Source organism: Anabrus simplex, chromosome 5 (assembly GCF_040414725.1).
Source record: "Anabrus simplex isolate iqAnaSimp1 chromosome 5, ASM4041472v1, whole genome shotgun sequence".
Taxonomy (NCBI): Eukaryota; Metazoa; Arthropoda; class Insecta; order Orthoptera; family Tettigoniidae; genus Anabrus; species Anabrus simplex.
The window spans coordinates 11,136,412-11,150,505 of record NC_090269.1 but is presented as its reverse complement, the minus strand read 5'-3'; the positions used below and the strand labels follow the sequence as shown (position 1 = coordinate 11,150,505).

The 14,094-nt window shown below is 37.0% G+C and overlaps 1 protein-coding gene across 2 annotated transcripts in view; it reads right to left on the bottom strand.

Annotated features, from left to right (window-relative positions):
- The window catches only part of lig (lingerer), a 612,955-nt gene that overhangs the window by 100,503 nt on the left and 498,358 nt on the right, over positions 1-14,094 (bottom strand). Inside the window, exon 19 of one of the 2 annotated variants that reach the window (XM_067146762.2) lies at positions 763-1,147. The exons of the other annotated variant lie outside the window; for it this stretch is intronic. Coding sequence (XP_067002863.1) covers positions 1,136-1,147 — 12 coding nt within the window. The 3' untranslated portion in view covers positions 763-1,135. Of the gene's footprint in view, positions 1-762; positions 1,148-14,094 lie in introns of those variants that run through there. 2 annotated transcript variants of the gene reach the window in all.

Below are 14,094 nucleotides of genomic sequence, written 5' to 3'. Positions count from 1 at the left end.
GAGAGAGAGAAAAAAAGAAAGAAATACAATTTCAAATTTTAGAGTTTTAAATTAAGATTTGAACTTTTCTATGTCCACCCATTCATGCCCGCACCTTCTTACACCTCTATGCTCCACCGAAAGTCCGTAACATTAACAAAAGTCAGAAATCCGGATAGGGGACCTTAATTTGCAGCTATCATTAGATGGTACTGGCTACCTTTCTTTATCTACTAACCATTTACTACGCCTTATCCATTAAAACCCACATCTAACAGTGCACTGTACAGAATGTCATCATAGATAATACAAAGCCATACTGTTTACTTTGTAAGATAGCAGAAGATAACACGCCCTTCCAGCATGAAGAACGAATATATGAGCTCTCCACAGTTATTTGATGACAGCTGCTCGGAGGGCATAGATTCCTCTGACAAACTGCACACAAAAGCAGTAGCAACTTAACTTGCTGTTCAAAATTTTGTTCTATTATTGTGGTCACCATATTCTCTTGTCACGCTAACAAAGAGACTGTACTTTTAGACAGTAAGGTCTATAGTGAATTGCAGAATCTGATAAATAATATATTGGCTATAGTTCCTGTATGGGCAATTTCCAACTCACAGCTGAATGTCCTTCCCAAATTTTCTTAAGAGTATTTTCTGGTTATGCCATTTAAAAGAGCCTAATAAACTGAAAATTAACATTTCTCACATGTTGGTAACAACTGTAGCTTCTTTCCTGAAATGGGTATGATTTAAGTAAAAAATAAAAGCAAACTGCTTATGCACAAAAGTTTTTAATTTTTAGAAAATTATTTACATTATAACATAGTTCATAAATAATGCTGATGTGCAAGTCAATGCAGTCAACAGAGTGAGTTAGCCACCTAAGACGACCCCTCTTAGACCAGCATCATACTGCACTTTGTGCAGCCAGTATGACCAACTGAAAATTTAATGTATTTTGTGGTTCTGGTCCAGTCAGGAAAGAATGCTGGATGACGAATGGCCGGTACTGCATACAAACGTTGTCTGAATGAACTGTAATCCACTATGAAAGGTACCCACAATGTGAGACTGCGTGTTGTGATTTTACACATCCACGTTCGTGGCAAGTGGATCCCTAAACAGCTGATCGGTTGTGAATGGTACCTTCACTGGAACATCTGTAACGATACCAACGTAAAGGAGATAACTTTCTGACTGGGAATATCTGAGGATGAGACGAAAGTGATTTTTGATTTGGAGGCCAGGCAGTGAAACATGCAGTGGATTTGTGAATATTTGAGAAGCCAGTTAGTGGGGGAGGTGTAGTCATTCCTACAAAATCTTCATGCTCTTGGATGTTTTGTTATCCATAGTACTGTTTGAAAATTGTTAGATGGTACACAACAGACACACCACCTGTGGCAATTCAAGAACTTTATTCATCTGATAGTTCAGCAACCTCATAATGAAGAATTTTGGTGATAAAGACAAAACTGAAGACTTTTTCTGCATATCCACAAAGTAAAACTGAGAGCAAGATAACTAACACAGGTAACTGCAAAACAACAAGCTGCTTAAATCACATATAATATTATAATGGTTAGTTACTAGAGTGAAATTCAATCGCGTACCAACACACAAGCACGCAACCCATATGGAATTCTTTTCAGACAGCTCTAAATCTCAAGAAGACAAAGGAAGGGAACTCTCAAAGGAAAGGATGAAACGGGAGGTTAAAGCCATGTACTAATTAAAAAAAAAAAAAAAAGGTACACAAGGATGTACTTTATAAATATCTCTGAGTTGTGGCCAGCACCTCATGTTTAACATAATTCTGGATAATATACTGACAATATTTCTGCTTAGTGCAAATGTTTTACTGGTTATCACTTGAGTTTCTCCGGTGTGGCAAACAAGCACGTTCCATTTCTTCGATCTTCATACAATTTTTGTTCCAGAACTTCCTCCAAGGCAGATTTGTCTTTCTACACCTCTGATGGTACAGCTTTCATCCAGTGGTACTTAGGCTTACCCCTGGTTTTCTTATCCTTCATCTTCAGGCTAAAGCATTTTCTTCCTGTTCTCATATTGCACATTCTCATGACATGCTCATAGCACAGAATCTGCATTTCCCTACAAGACTAGTGATGGGAACCCTGATACTGGCTTCTTTTCTATGCACTTAATTTCTGATCCAGTCCTTTATAGTACTTTGACTTTATAGTTCTAACGAACTCTTATTTCTATTATTGAATATTTTGTTGTTATCTTTGTTCAACCTCTCAAGCACGACTCAAAATGCTCAGTAGACTTACCCTCAAAGAGTGACTTTTCTCAAGCTACAAGTAATTTGTAATGTAAGTTTATGTTCAAAAATTCATAATTTTGGGACTGTTAGAGATAATAGTCTGAAATAAAAACAGGAGTTCACATGTTACAAATTGTAGAGCTTAAAACAAATTCCCAGATGAAATTATCTTTACATTTTTACTCTACGGAAGTGAAATTTCGGCTGACTCAGGCTCTTATTCATACATTTAAAAAAATAAAAAAATCAGCAAATGTTTCCCACCGAAACACATTACGTTTCTCCTATAAAAAAATTCATTTGCATCAGTAGGTGTCCACTTGTTCAACCTCGACTTTCTGAGAAGTATTATCTTGGCAACCGCTTTAGTCAAAACCATTGTTGTCTGCTTTGGCTCGCCACTTCGGCTGAAACCCCGTACAACATTCAGTAGTACTACAATCCTCCATTACTCAGCCCAGAGCACTGCAAGGATGTCCCTCACCACCTTCATATCTGCTGCATGCAGCTTAAACTCTTAATATCTTCCAACTTAAAGGTTTTCCATTTTGGTACTTAGACGTTCAAATTGTTCTGTTGTTTTGCAGGCAATTTTGTAAGGAATAATTGGAACTGCTACTTTACAAGTTTGTTAACAGTAGAAACCCCATACTAGGTAGGCTGCAGAAGAAACGTTCCTAAGGTTCGGCTTAATGCTGTCCGCACCGTTCAAGATACTCATGAATTATATGGGTAAAAATTGTAGAGCATAATCTTCTTCAGTCCCGGAGAGTGAATACGTATCTGTTTTTATATACAACACCAACTCATAGATGTAGAGAAAATATAATCACATCGAAGTAGTGTGCACGTTATTCTATACCTGGAATATTCGACAACTCGACGGGCTTTCAGCTTCCAAGAGCACTTTGAGATATGAAATTCAGTTGTATCTACATCTTTCCATGTGAACAAAATTAGCTTGCAAGTCTGTGTTCTAAAACAATAATGGGGACAAAATCAGTCTTTTCAGGCAAGTGAAGATGATAATAAATAATGTTATTTGTTTTACGTCCCACTAACTACTTTTTAAGGTCTTCGGAGACGCCGAGGTGCCGGAATTTAGTCCCGCAGGAGTTCTTTTACGTGCCAGTAAATCTACTGACACGGGGCTGTCGTATTTGAGCACCTTCAAATACCACCGGACTGAGCCAGGATCGAACCTGCCAAGTTGGGGTTAGAAGGCCAGCGCCTTAACCGTCTGAGCCACTCAGCCCGGCAAGTGAAGATGAAGATGAAGAGAAAAGCTAATATACAAGCAGAAACATTTCAGTCACAGTTCTGCACATTCTAGTAGACACATTGCACATGAATTGGGCAATTATGGTCATTATGAACACCAATTCTTCATTTGGATAATGCAGCTCATCTGAAGCGTTTCTGATGTAAATTAAACCTGTCAGTGGTGAACAAATTTTACTTCTACCGATCAGCTGATAATGCAATTTACCCCAAGTTCCATTTTGCACATGGTGTTATGTCAAGCTGACTGGTCTGTAATTACCTATTTCATGTTTATTAACCTTTCCTTTGAACACAGGGGCTACTAGAGGAACTCTCCATTCGTTTGGTACAGCTCCTTCATGCAAACAGTAATCAGATAATTATTTCAGATAGGGTACTATATTCCAATCCATTGCTTTAGTACATCCCCAGTAATCTTACGAATACAAGTAGCATTTCTAATTTTCAAATTTTATAATTTATTGTAAATACATTTAAAATCACAGCTAAATTTCAATACTTTGTGAGTATTAGTCACTTCCTCTCCCTGGACATTACCCTTTCATCGAACATACTGCTGACTGAATACTCTTGCCTTCTGAAAATCCTCACATACACACTATACTACGTTGTTCATAATGATTCCTGGAATGTCATTTTTGGAACCTGTTCCTGTCTGAGAGTACCTATACATACCCTTCCATTTTTCACTAAAATACAAATGACTACTAATTATGCTCGCCATAATGACTTCTTCGCTAGATTCAATTTCCTAGTAAGTTCCTTCAATGTCTCCTTAGTTCCACATTCCAACCTTCCACCTCCTTCTTAGTCTCTTTATTACCGAGCTCGATAGCTGCAGTCGCTTAAGTGCGGCCAGTATCCAGTATTCGGGAGATAGTAGGTTCGAACCCCACTGTCGGCAGCCCTGAAAATGGTTTTCCGTGGTTTCCCATTTTCTCACCAGGCAAATGCTGGGGCTGTACCTTAATTAAGGCCACGGCCGCTTCCTTCCCACTCCTAGGGTTTTCCTGTCCCATCGTCGCCATAAGACCTATCTGTGTCGGTGCGACGTAAAACAACTAGCAAAAAAAAAAAAAAAAAAGTCTCTTTATTTATGCATTAAAATATAGTTGGTCTTTACCATTCCTTACCAGCTTTCATGATACATACCTGTTTTCACATTTCTAAACAACTGCTTTAAACCCATCCCACAGACTGTTATACATTTTTATGTACCATTTTTCAATGAACATAATTACTTCTTAAAAACTTCCTCATGCCTGTATTACAAACCATATGGTACTGCCTAATAATCGTTTCCTTTCTATCTTTAGGACAAACAGCTTTGTGATCACATATGTCATCAATCACTTCAGTTTCTTATAGACCTCATCTGGTTCTACCAGCACCACGTTCAGAATATTCTTCCCTCTAATTGGTTCTATCACTTTCTGATTCAGCTGTCCTTTCCAGATTTATTTCCCATTTGTTGGTTTTGCTTTCTGTCGTTCGTATTACCTTTCACAACTGACATTTGGTAAAGTGAGATTACCTGCTGCAATCACATTCCTCTCTGTCTCGTTTCTCACATAGCTGATTTTCTTATCAAATAATTCTGCATCAGCATCACCATTTTCAGCTCTGTTTACCCCAAAAATGAAGTTGCCCGTTACCCTTAGAGATAAGCCTTACACCTAGAATTTTATGTTTCTCAGCCGTAAATTTTCTTCTACCATTCCTATCCTGTCTCTATGTTAAACATTCCAGTTCTGTGAGAAAATTTCCATAATATCCCTTAAAAAAATGCTGCACTGACAGATAGGTCATATAGAGACAATGGGATATGAAAGGGCTAGAAATAGGAAGGGACTGACTGTGGCCTTAATTAAGGTACAGCCCCAGCATTTGACTGCTGTGACAGTGGGAAACCACAGAAAACCATCTTCAGAGCTGCTGACAATGGGATTCGAACCCAAACCACACACTCACTCACTTGGTAACATCACTTCTCAGGCATGCATTAACTCTCCAACAGACCCAGCATTTTCACACATATTTCTGATATTGTACAAGATTTCATGGAAGTTATTGGGAATGAGTTTCCTAAAAATTAGTGTTAATAGGAGATGGTTGCCTAGTTGTAATTCTTAAAACAATCACCAACTCTTCCAAACCCCTCTTTTAAGATTCCTTTTCGTCCTCATTTTTCGAATAATGATACCTTTATGTTTTTCTTCTCATTTCAATAGTCTTCATTATCTTCTTGATCAATACGGGATACTAACCATGCAGATCTTCGGCTTATTAAAAGCAATCACATCAACCACCACATTGCTGGCCAGGTCATTATTTTGATGGCTGAACAATATTTCCACGTCAGCAAGCTTAATATCATGAACATAGCTACCTGACATCCAGTTTTATGTGGAATCTCAACACAAGAATGTTACATTTCATTTTACAAATTGCACGTGCACTGGCTGGGACTTCCTGTCAAGAGTGCCTATTAATCATGTTGATTCTGGTGCCATGCATATGATGAAAATGATAAGCAGCTGAGTTCTAAAGTGGTCTGGTTTGTAACAGTCAGTCAGTCAGTCAGTCAGTCAGTCAGTACTGTGTATAACAATACAGGTACATTCATCAGCAAGTGTTAGAATACATGATGTGAATTATGAAGACAAAGGAGTAATCTGAAGATGTGATAAGGAAGAACTATAGAAAGTGGTCATAATTAGAGCTTGCATTTTTAGGTACAAAATACAAATTTCTACAGAGTTCCTAAATTTAGAACATAGTCATCTGAGTGTATGTTTTAAATCTGATCTCTCATGAAAAAGTATTTGGGAAAAAATGATGTAAATACATATTTTGAAATATTTATGGAATGTTTAAAGAAAATAATTTTTAACTTTCTGTTTCTTGCATTCCGAATTGAGGCTCTTCTCAAATACAAGATTAAACTGTATAGCACATAGTTCCAACACTACAGTCAATGCAAGTTTTAAAATTCATATTAGGTAAACATTATATATAAATTATTATTTTATTTCTTGCAGGAAACACCTGAAAAAGTGTTGTGCATTGTTTTTAATCTCTTTTAACTGCAAAGTAGGTCAAAATATATTTAAATAATCATTCTTCTAACCTTATTTCTGAATAAGTGCTAAATATTAGTTAATGATCCATAATTATTACTTTTGTTATATTTTTATAACCTTCCCCCCCCGCCCCAGTTCTATGCTCATACCATCAACATTCTTGAATAGCAACATACATAAATTCAGTTACAAATATAAATATAGAAAAAGACCTTTTAGTTTGCACTAAATTAACCTGAATTGGCAGTCTAAAATACAAATGGTCGGTTTGGAGGCCAAAGGAAGTAAACAAAATGTGAAATGGAGGAAACAGGGATTTTATTATGTTTAAAAGAGAAAATTCCTTGTATGGCATACATTTTAATTAATACCTTTTAATTAATCCATCGATGTAGTTAAAAAATAAATAAATTTTAAATGAAATAAATGACTAAAAGAGTGGGGTTGCAGTTCATATTCTTCACATACACTCAATCTGAATGTGGCACTGATACTTTTATCAAACTGTTCATCAATTTCCTCATTACTTGCCACACTTTCCTGAGGTGGTTCCACTGCAGGTGCTTTCAGTGACTAACTGCAAGTTTTAGGTTCTTGATCAGAAACTGGAAGAGAATGGTAGTAACCTGTAATATATGTGTCAAATATATTTCAATAGGTCGATATTATATGCATCCTTAGATTTTATAGGTCTTGCATATCTTTATACAAGGGTTATCCAGAAATTAAGTTATTTGGTTATTTTGTGAGCTTTATCAATTTCAGTGGCATAGTATTCCATATCTTCCTATAAAGTCAGTTTGAAAAATATTTAGGTAGCTATCCTCTGAAGGCCCATGACCAAACTTGCCAAACTGCAGGGATATATATATACACACACACACACACACACACACACACACACACACACACACACACACATATACATATTTATTTTTTGCCTACAGTGGCATTTCCTAGATTTCTAACTCAAGATTCTGAAAGTAAATCTTCATGATACTAGATAGGATTTTCTTTCTTGCTAATTTTATAATTTTGACACCATTTTCAGGTACAAAGACTTGAGAAGTAACTGTCCTGGTATCGCAAATCTTTGGTTCACCGACTGAGCAACTTTTGAGACCATTTGCCAACTTAAACGAAGAAAGATAAATATCTTTTAATTCTGGTCTGTGGAACTATGAATGAAAGAAAGAAAGAAATAATCTTCTCTTCCAATTACAGAAGACTACCAACTGGAAGTGAATATTAATTTATTGTAATCAAAACTGTACCGGTTGGTACACCCCTACGCCGCACTTTTGAATTTTCCGCCTTAAAGTACTCCCCTACAGCAGAAACTCTGAACTTTAAAAACTGAATTATCTCAACAGTTTCTCAGAAGATGTCACTGTGTTAATTTTGAACTGCTTTTGTTTACTAATTATCAAGAAGTGTGGACATTCTCTGATAGATGTCTCTACAAAACTATGACCATGCATCCTGGTGCGATGTGGTAGAACTTTATTTGAAGAAATTTTGTATTCATAAGTTTGTTCCTTACTAAATTTTGTTCTTTCATTTGTGGGTTGGCAATATTAATCTTTCTTTCCGCCAGTTTTGAACTTAGCCAATCAGTAATTTCTGCAATTAATTTCCAACCAATCCTAGGTTTCTTCTTCTATTTTGATGTGTAACTTTTAGCCAGCCAATAAAGTTGAGTGGGTGTGTCTTAATTATTCATGAAAGGTCTCGAATCTTCCCCGAGTGTATAAAAACTGCTGATTTTCACGGCTCCTGGCCACTTCAACAACATCTAGCTTAGTGTATGGAAGTATAGCACGGGGTGGGTAGCACCTCTTCCTTCGGGCAGCAGCTCTTCAACAAAGGTAATGGCCGTTTAACATCTTTATTTCTTGCTAGCTCAGCAGTTTAACCCTCGGGGTAGGTCCGAAACCTTTTCAATGTAACCTACCTGTCTAAAAATGTAACTCAGTGCAGGCTTATGTAAAATTTTCTTATTACTTTAACTGTAAATCGGGGATAGAGAGTGCTTTACCCTCTCGAGCTCCCCTTCATTTTTGATTTGAGGTGACTACGTTTTCATAACCGATTTTCTTCTCTTCTTAATGTGTTAATATTTTTTCTTATACGAGTCACCTTCCTAGTTTGGGAATAGCCCCTGTGTCATCGGCCTAGTGCCCCTAAGGTTTTATAAGGTTTCATGTAGGAGTGCAAGCAACGCCTCCATTCATCTTGGTATTTTGGGCCATTTAATTATTCTGTTCTTTTCCACTGAGGCCCGGTGGGTTGATGGCAATTTAGTGTAATAGTCTGGTATTGCCTTTAATAGGCTTGAAAAATTGAGAGCGGCTCAGCTCTTTCTTGTGTTTGAAAAGTGCCTCTGGGAGGCTTGAGGTTAAAAGGTGGGAGCAAGTGCTCCATACAATAAGGGGATTTCTGCCCTTTGGTAATATGTGGTTGTGAGCTGAGAGCTCAGGAATTGTGAAAGGTAGGGCTTGAAGCCCAGATCGTTAAAATATCTCTAAATCTTGGATTTCCTGGTTCTGTACCTGATTTGTTGTTATTTGTTGTATGTTCAAATTCTATACCAAATCTGTTAAGTTCGGCTGTGTTGAAAATATATCCTTTAATGAAATTTTTATTAGTTTCTTGGTTTTGTAGTTAGACCCATTCCAGCCCGCACCTTCTTTTACCTCTGCTGTTCCACAGGTAACTCCGTAACAAAAACCAATACACGGGGTTAATTTTTTATAATACAAAATACTTAAGATACTCCAACCAACAAAATGTTACAAAAGTAATTAAAATATAATTTACTAATATAGATCCTGTAAATACTGCTTGGATGTATCTCCTAATAATAAGAAACTCAGCCTCTTGAGTTGTTTTCTAGATTTTAGCTAAGTCATAAAATGTGTAAGATACCACCTCACACTTATCTCTGTTTTTGCCTTCTTTAGATTTATTTTTCCACATTCCTCTCATAATATTCTATAATTTTGCTGCCTCTCTGGTTTCTTCTATTTTCTCTTTAACAGCTTAACAAAAGTGTAAAGTTTAGATTCATTTTCAATTTTGCCAATATCTTACTGCTCTATTTATTTTTCTGAATTTTCTTTTTCTTTTGTTTCTTCACAATCCTTTAGTATGTGTGCCACTTCCATATCTTTTTGCATAAAATGCAATGACATTCTTTTTTCTTGTCGTATGTCTTTATTCGCATATACTCCCACCACCTACTAAATTATTCCTCATTTCCTTTCTCTGTTACCATTTCAGTCCTTACTGCCAAATTTCAATTTTTTTTGAAAACAATTCTCAAAACCTACCTTCCAACCCTTCCGATTTATCCTGAAACTTTCCTTCTTTTAACTCTCCTTCCGATTTATTTTTAATTCTTCCCATTTTTGACCAATATAATCTCCGGTACGGTCAATACTCTTCCCCTAGGATAAAGGATAAATTCTTATGTGCTTTGTAATTTGCCCAACCAAATTTTCAAGCATATTTATTTGATGCTTTATTTCACGAGTGGATCGTCCGTCGCCTTTGTGTATAGTATTTCCAGCTTGCTACAGCAGCACGTGTGCTTTACGGCAATCGTCCTACAAGTAAGAGAGGATAGCGAGCGCTAGCAACTCAGTTAATCGGGATGAAGAATGAGTTTCTTAATGTGGGGTTCGTGCATTGTTAACATCGTTGCTGTGCGTAATTTAGTTGGAGTTGTAGGCCACGTGTTTTTTCTAGCGGTTCTGCGGTTTTCCCCGTGTGAAAGTTGTATGTTAATAATGTATGAGACATACCGATCTGTTTTGTATCTGGTAGTTTCGCGTACTTCAGTGCATTTATGTTCATTCTTACTTCATAATTTTAATGAGTTGAATGAATTTCAGGGAGTTGTGTCAATGACAGTTTCTGCTATTTTCTCTTCACATTATGGCCAAAAATCAAACGTTATCTCCAAGTGTTCAGAGATACCTATAAAATTAAATTTCTGTTCATTTTACAGTCTAATGCATTTTGTTGTGTGCGTCTGTGTGATATAAATACAGTGGAACCTCAATATCTCGAATCACCTAGGGAGATAAATTTTATTTTGAGGTATCGAAATTTCGAGATATAGAGAATAACGTTTTTGAGCACGTATAGCACGTAATTGAATCATATGTACCTATGGTCTTTCACTGAATAAATTATTTTTAACAGTCCTTAAAAATATACAAAGAAAGTCTATTTTACAGCATCACTTCAATTATAACACTTATGGTAACTTTTTAGAAGACAGGATACAGTACATACAGTAGTGAAACATGATATATTAAAAAATCGTTTTTGTTTGAGTTCATAAAAATACGACCTTTCCCGAACAGAAGCAATATAGAAGCAGGATACTATTTCATATTATTCTGCTTCACAATTGTTCATAGGAAGGTTGAGCATGTTATAAAAGTAAATGCCTATATCATGTCTCTAAATGCTTTTTATTTTATACTTCATAATTTATGACAACTTTTAAAGTACACAGTTATTCATTTTCCTGGTACACGGTGGTTACAAAGCAGGTTGCTTCACGTACTGCGGTTAACCTTTCCTCCCTTCACGTTGAAACTTCTCGTCAATACCATGCAGCCGAGTTTCGTAAATGGAGCTTGTCATCAGCGAATTCTGGGCTTGCTTTTGTAAGTGACCGGTAATTGGCACCCAAGAAACGGCGATGCCTTGCCGATTTTCCGATCCCTAGAAGTTCGAGTTTTTCGGTTCCTGTCATAATAGTTCTCAGCTTTACTGTAACCCTTTCTTTATTTGTTAACGGTTCCTCACAAACCACAAATGCTGTATTGCATAGTTAATATTGCACAAAATTCGAGTTACAGAGAAATAAATACATGTGAAGAATAGGACAAACGGCTGGAAAATTTAAGTTACTTCGAGATACTGAAAATTCGAGTAATGGAGGTTCAACTGTATTATGATTTGTATGTATGTCATAAATGAGGGTGATTAGGTATATTTTCTTGAAACCATTTTATGTTTTTTAGTTTTAAGATTTTAAATTTAATGGTCAATCACCATTGTAATTGTAGGTATGTATGCCTTTTATCCTGCCCTTTTTTCACTTAGACCGTGGTGCAATATATGTGATAAAATCCAAGAATTAAAAAAAAATCTTCCTGTTTTTCATTTCTAAAAGTTGGCAGCTATGTCAAAGTGATCATTTGTTACTATGTTCTGTCCTTATTTGTCTTCCTCAAAGCCTTTTGAATGTAAGACATCATTAATAAACAATAATTATTTTTGTGCCAATTTACAACCCTGTTTGGATCCAGTTTTGACAATATTTCCTCCATTAATACCCCATCTTTCACTCTGATGGAACATTTAAATTCCATCCAAGTATTTTCAATCGTAATCTTCCTTGATATTCTGACCTGCCTCAATTTATATACATCTACTCACTGAATCATCATATTTCTTTAAATCGATTGTGTAATGGGCCTCTTTTCTTCTTTATGTATTTATCCATCATTGTTTTTATGACCTAACATTATATAACAACTTGCCCTCATTCCCTTTCTGAATCCTGACTGGAGACTTTGTCAGGATCAAGCACCCCTCCACCCAGCTCATTAGTTCTTTTTGTCAATATCCCTGTACACAAACAGAGCTCTAGTGGTTCAACCCAGAAAAAGAATTAAATAAGAAATGTTGTTCCTTAAGACTAATCATGCCAGTGCAGATTCAGTTAATGTTTCGTGCAAATCTTAGTGAATCAAGAAAAGTTATCTGTCTATAATTACTTGGATTTGATCTTTCAGCACACAAGTATAAAGGATGAGAGTTTTCCACCTAATCAATACTTTATTATATAAAGTGTCCAAAATCTATAAAATCTATATAATAAAGTACTGACTAGGTGGAAAACTCTCATCCTTTATACTTGTGTGCTCAAAATATCAATACGGACAATGAAGCTGATAGATTATACTTTGATCTTTCAGCCCGTTTCTCAAATATATAATGCAGATGACTGTTTCCTGCCATGCTTTTGATAATTTTGTTCCATCAAAAATCTTAGTGACAATGCTTTCAAGGATATTCTTCCTTCCTTAATTCATTGTTGATACCTGAAATTGCTCCTGCTTTTTTTGTTGTTGTTGCACATTAATAATTCCTTTTCTAAATCAATTGAAATTTCCTCTTCTAAAGTAGGAAGGATGCAGTCCGATCATCTTGAAACCCCAGTCCTTTCTATACTGGGTTTCCAACTATCCTTACCACTTAATCACCATCTGAAGTGTTCAATCCGTTCATCGTGAATTACACTGCGTGACAAAAATAAAAAAGTAAAAAATAAAAATTGAAGCACACAGAAGAAATGGTCAGATATTGATGTTGAGCGATCACTATGAAGGACATGGAGATGCCACCCACTCGTGAGACAGTGTTTATCAGCAACTGACAGAGTTTGAAAGGAGCCTCGTCGTGGTCGAATCATGCAATATCCAAAGTGGATGCGACAGTGGTCCGATGTTGGACTGCATGGGAACGCGAGGGCACACATACTCGTCATTAAGGTTCTGGTCATCCATGCCTGACCACCACAAGGGAAGATCGCCATACTGTGCACCAAGCACATCGTAACCCCTTCATATCTGCACCTGCCACCAGAGAACAAGTAATGGACTCCCTGCAACATTCTGGGTCAACCCGCACCATTGGTTTGAGACTAGCAGCAGCCAGACTGGAGAATTACAGTCCCATGCATAGGCTGCTGTTAGCAGCACAACACAAATAGCTGCATTTTGAGTGGTGTACTGGGTGAGTTAGCCTTGCGGTTAGGGGCACACAGCTGTGAGCTTGCATCTGGGAGATAGTGGGTTCAAACCCTACTGTCAGCAGCCCCAAAAATGCATTTCCGTGGTTTCCCATTTCCACACGAGACAAATGCTGGGGCTGTACCTGTTTTAGGCCACAGCTGCTTCCTTCCCACTACTAGCCCTTTCCTATACCACACTGTCGAAAGACTTATCTGCATTGGTGCGATGTAAAATAAATTGTAATGATGTTGGAGTGGTGCCATGACCAGGAATCATGGGATGCTCATGAATGGCATTGCATTGTGTTTAGTGATGAACTGTGGCTCTGCACTACCTCAGATGACCATCATCTGCGAGTATGATGCTGACCTGGGGAGAGTTCCCATTCTTCAAATGTTTTGGAGAGGCACATCGGTGTTACCGCCATGGCGGGGAGCAATCGGGCACGACTTCAAGTCAAAGCTGGTAGTGATTGAGGGAACTCTGATGGCACAATGGTACATCACAGACATTATAAACACTTGCCCATTCCTTTCTCCGTTGTACAAGCATGTATTTCCAGCATTGTTGCATTTTGCTGCCGATCAATTTAATTAAGCTGAGCTGGAGTCTAAGATCGTGAAAAATTA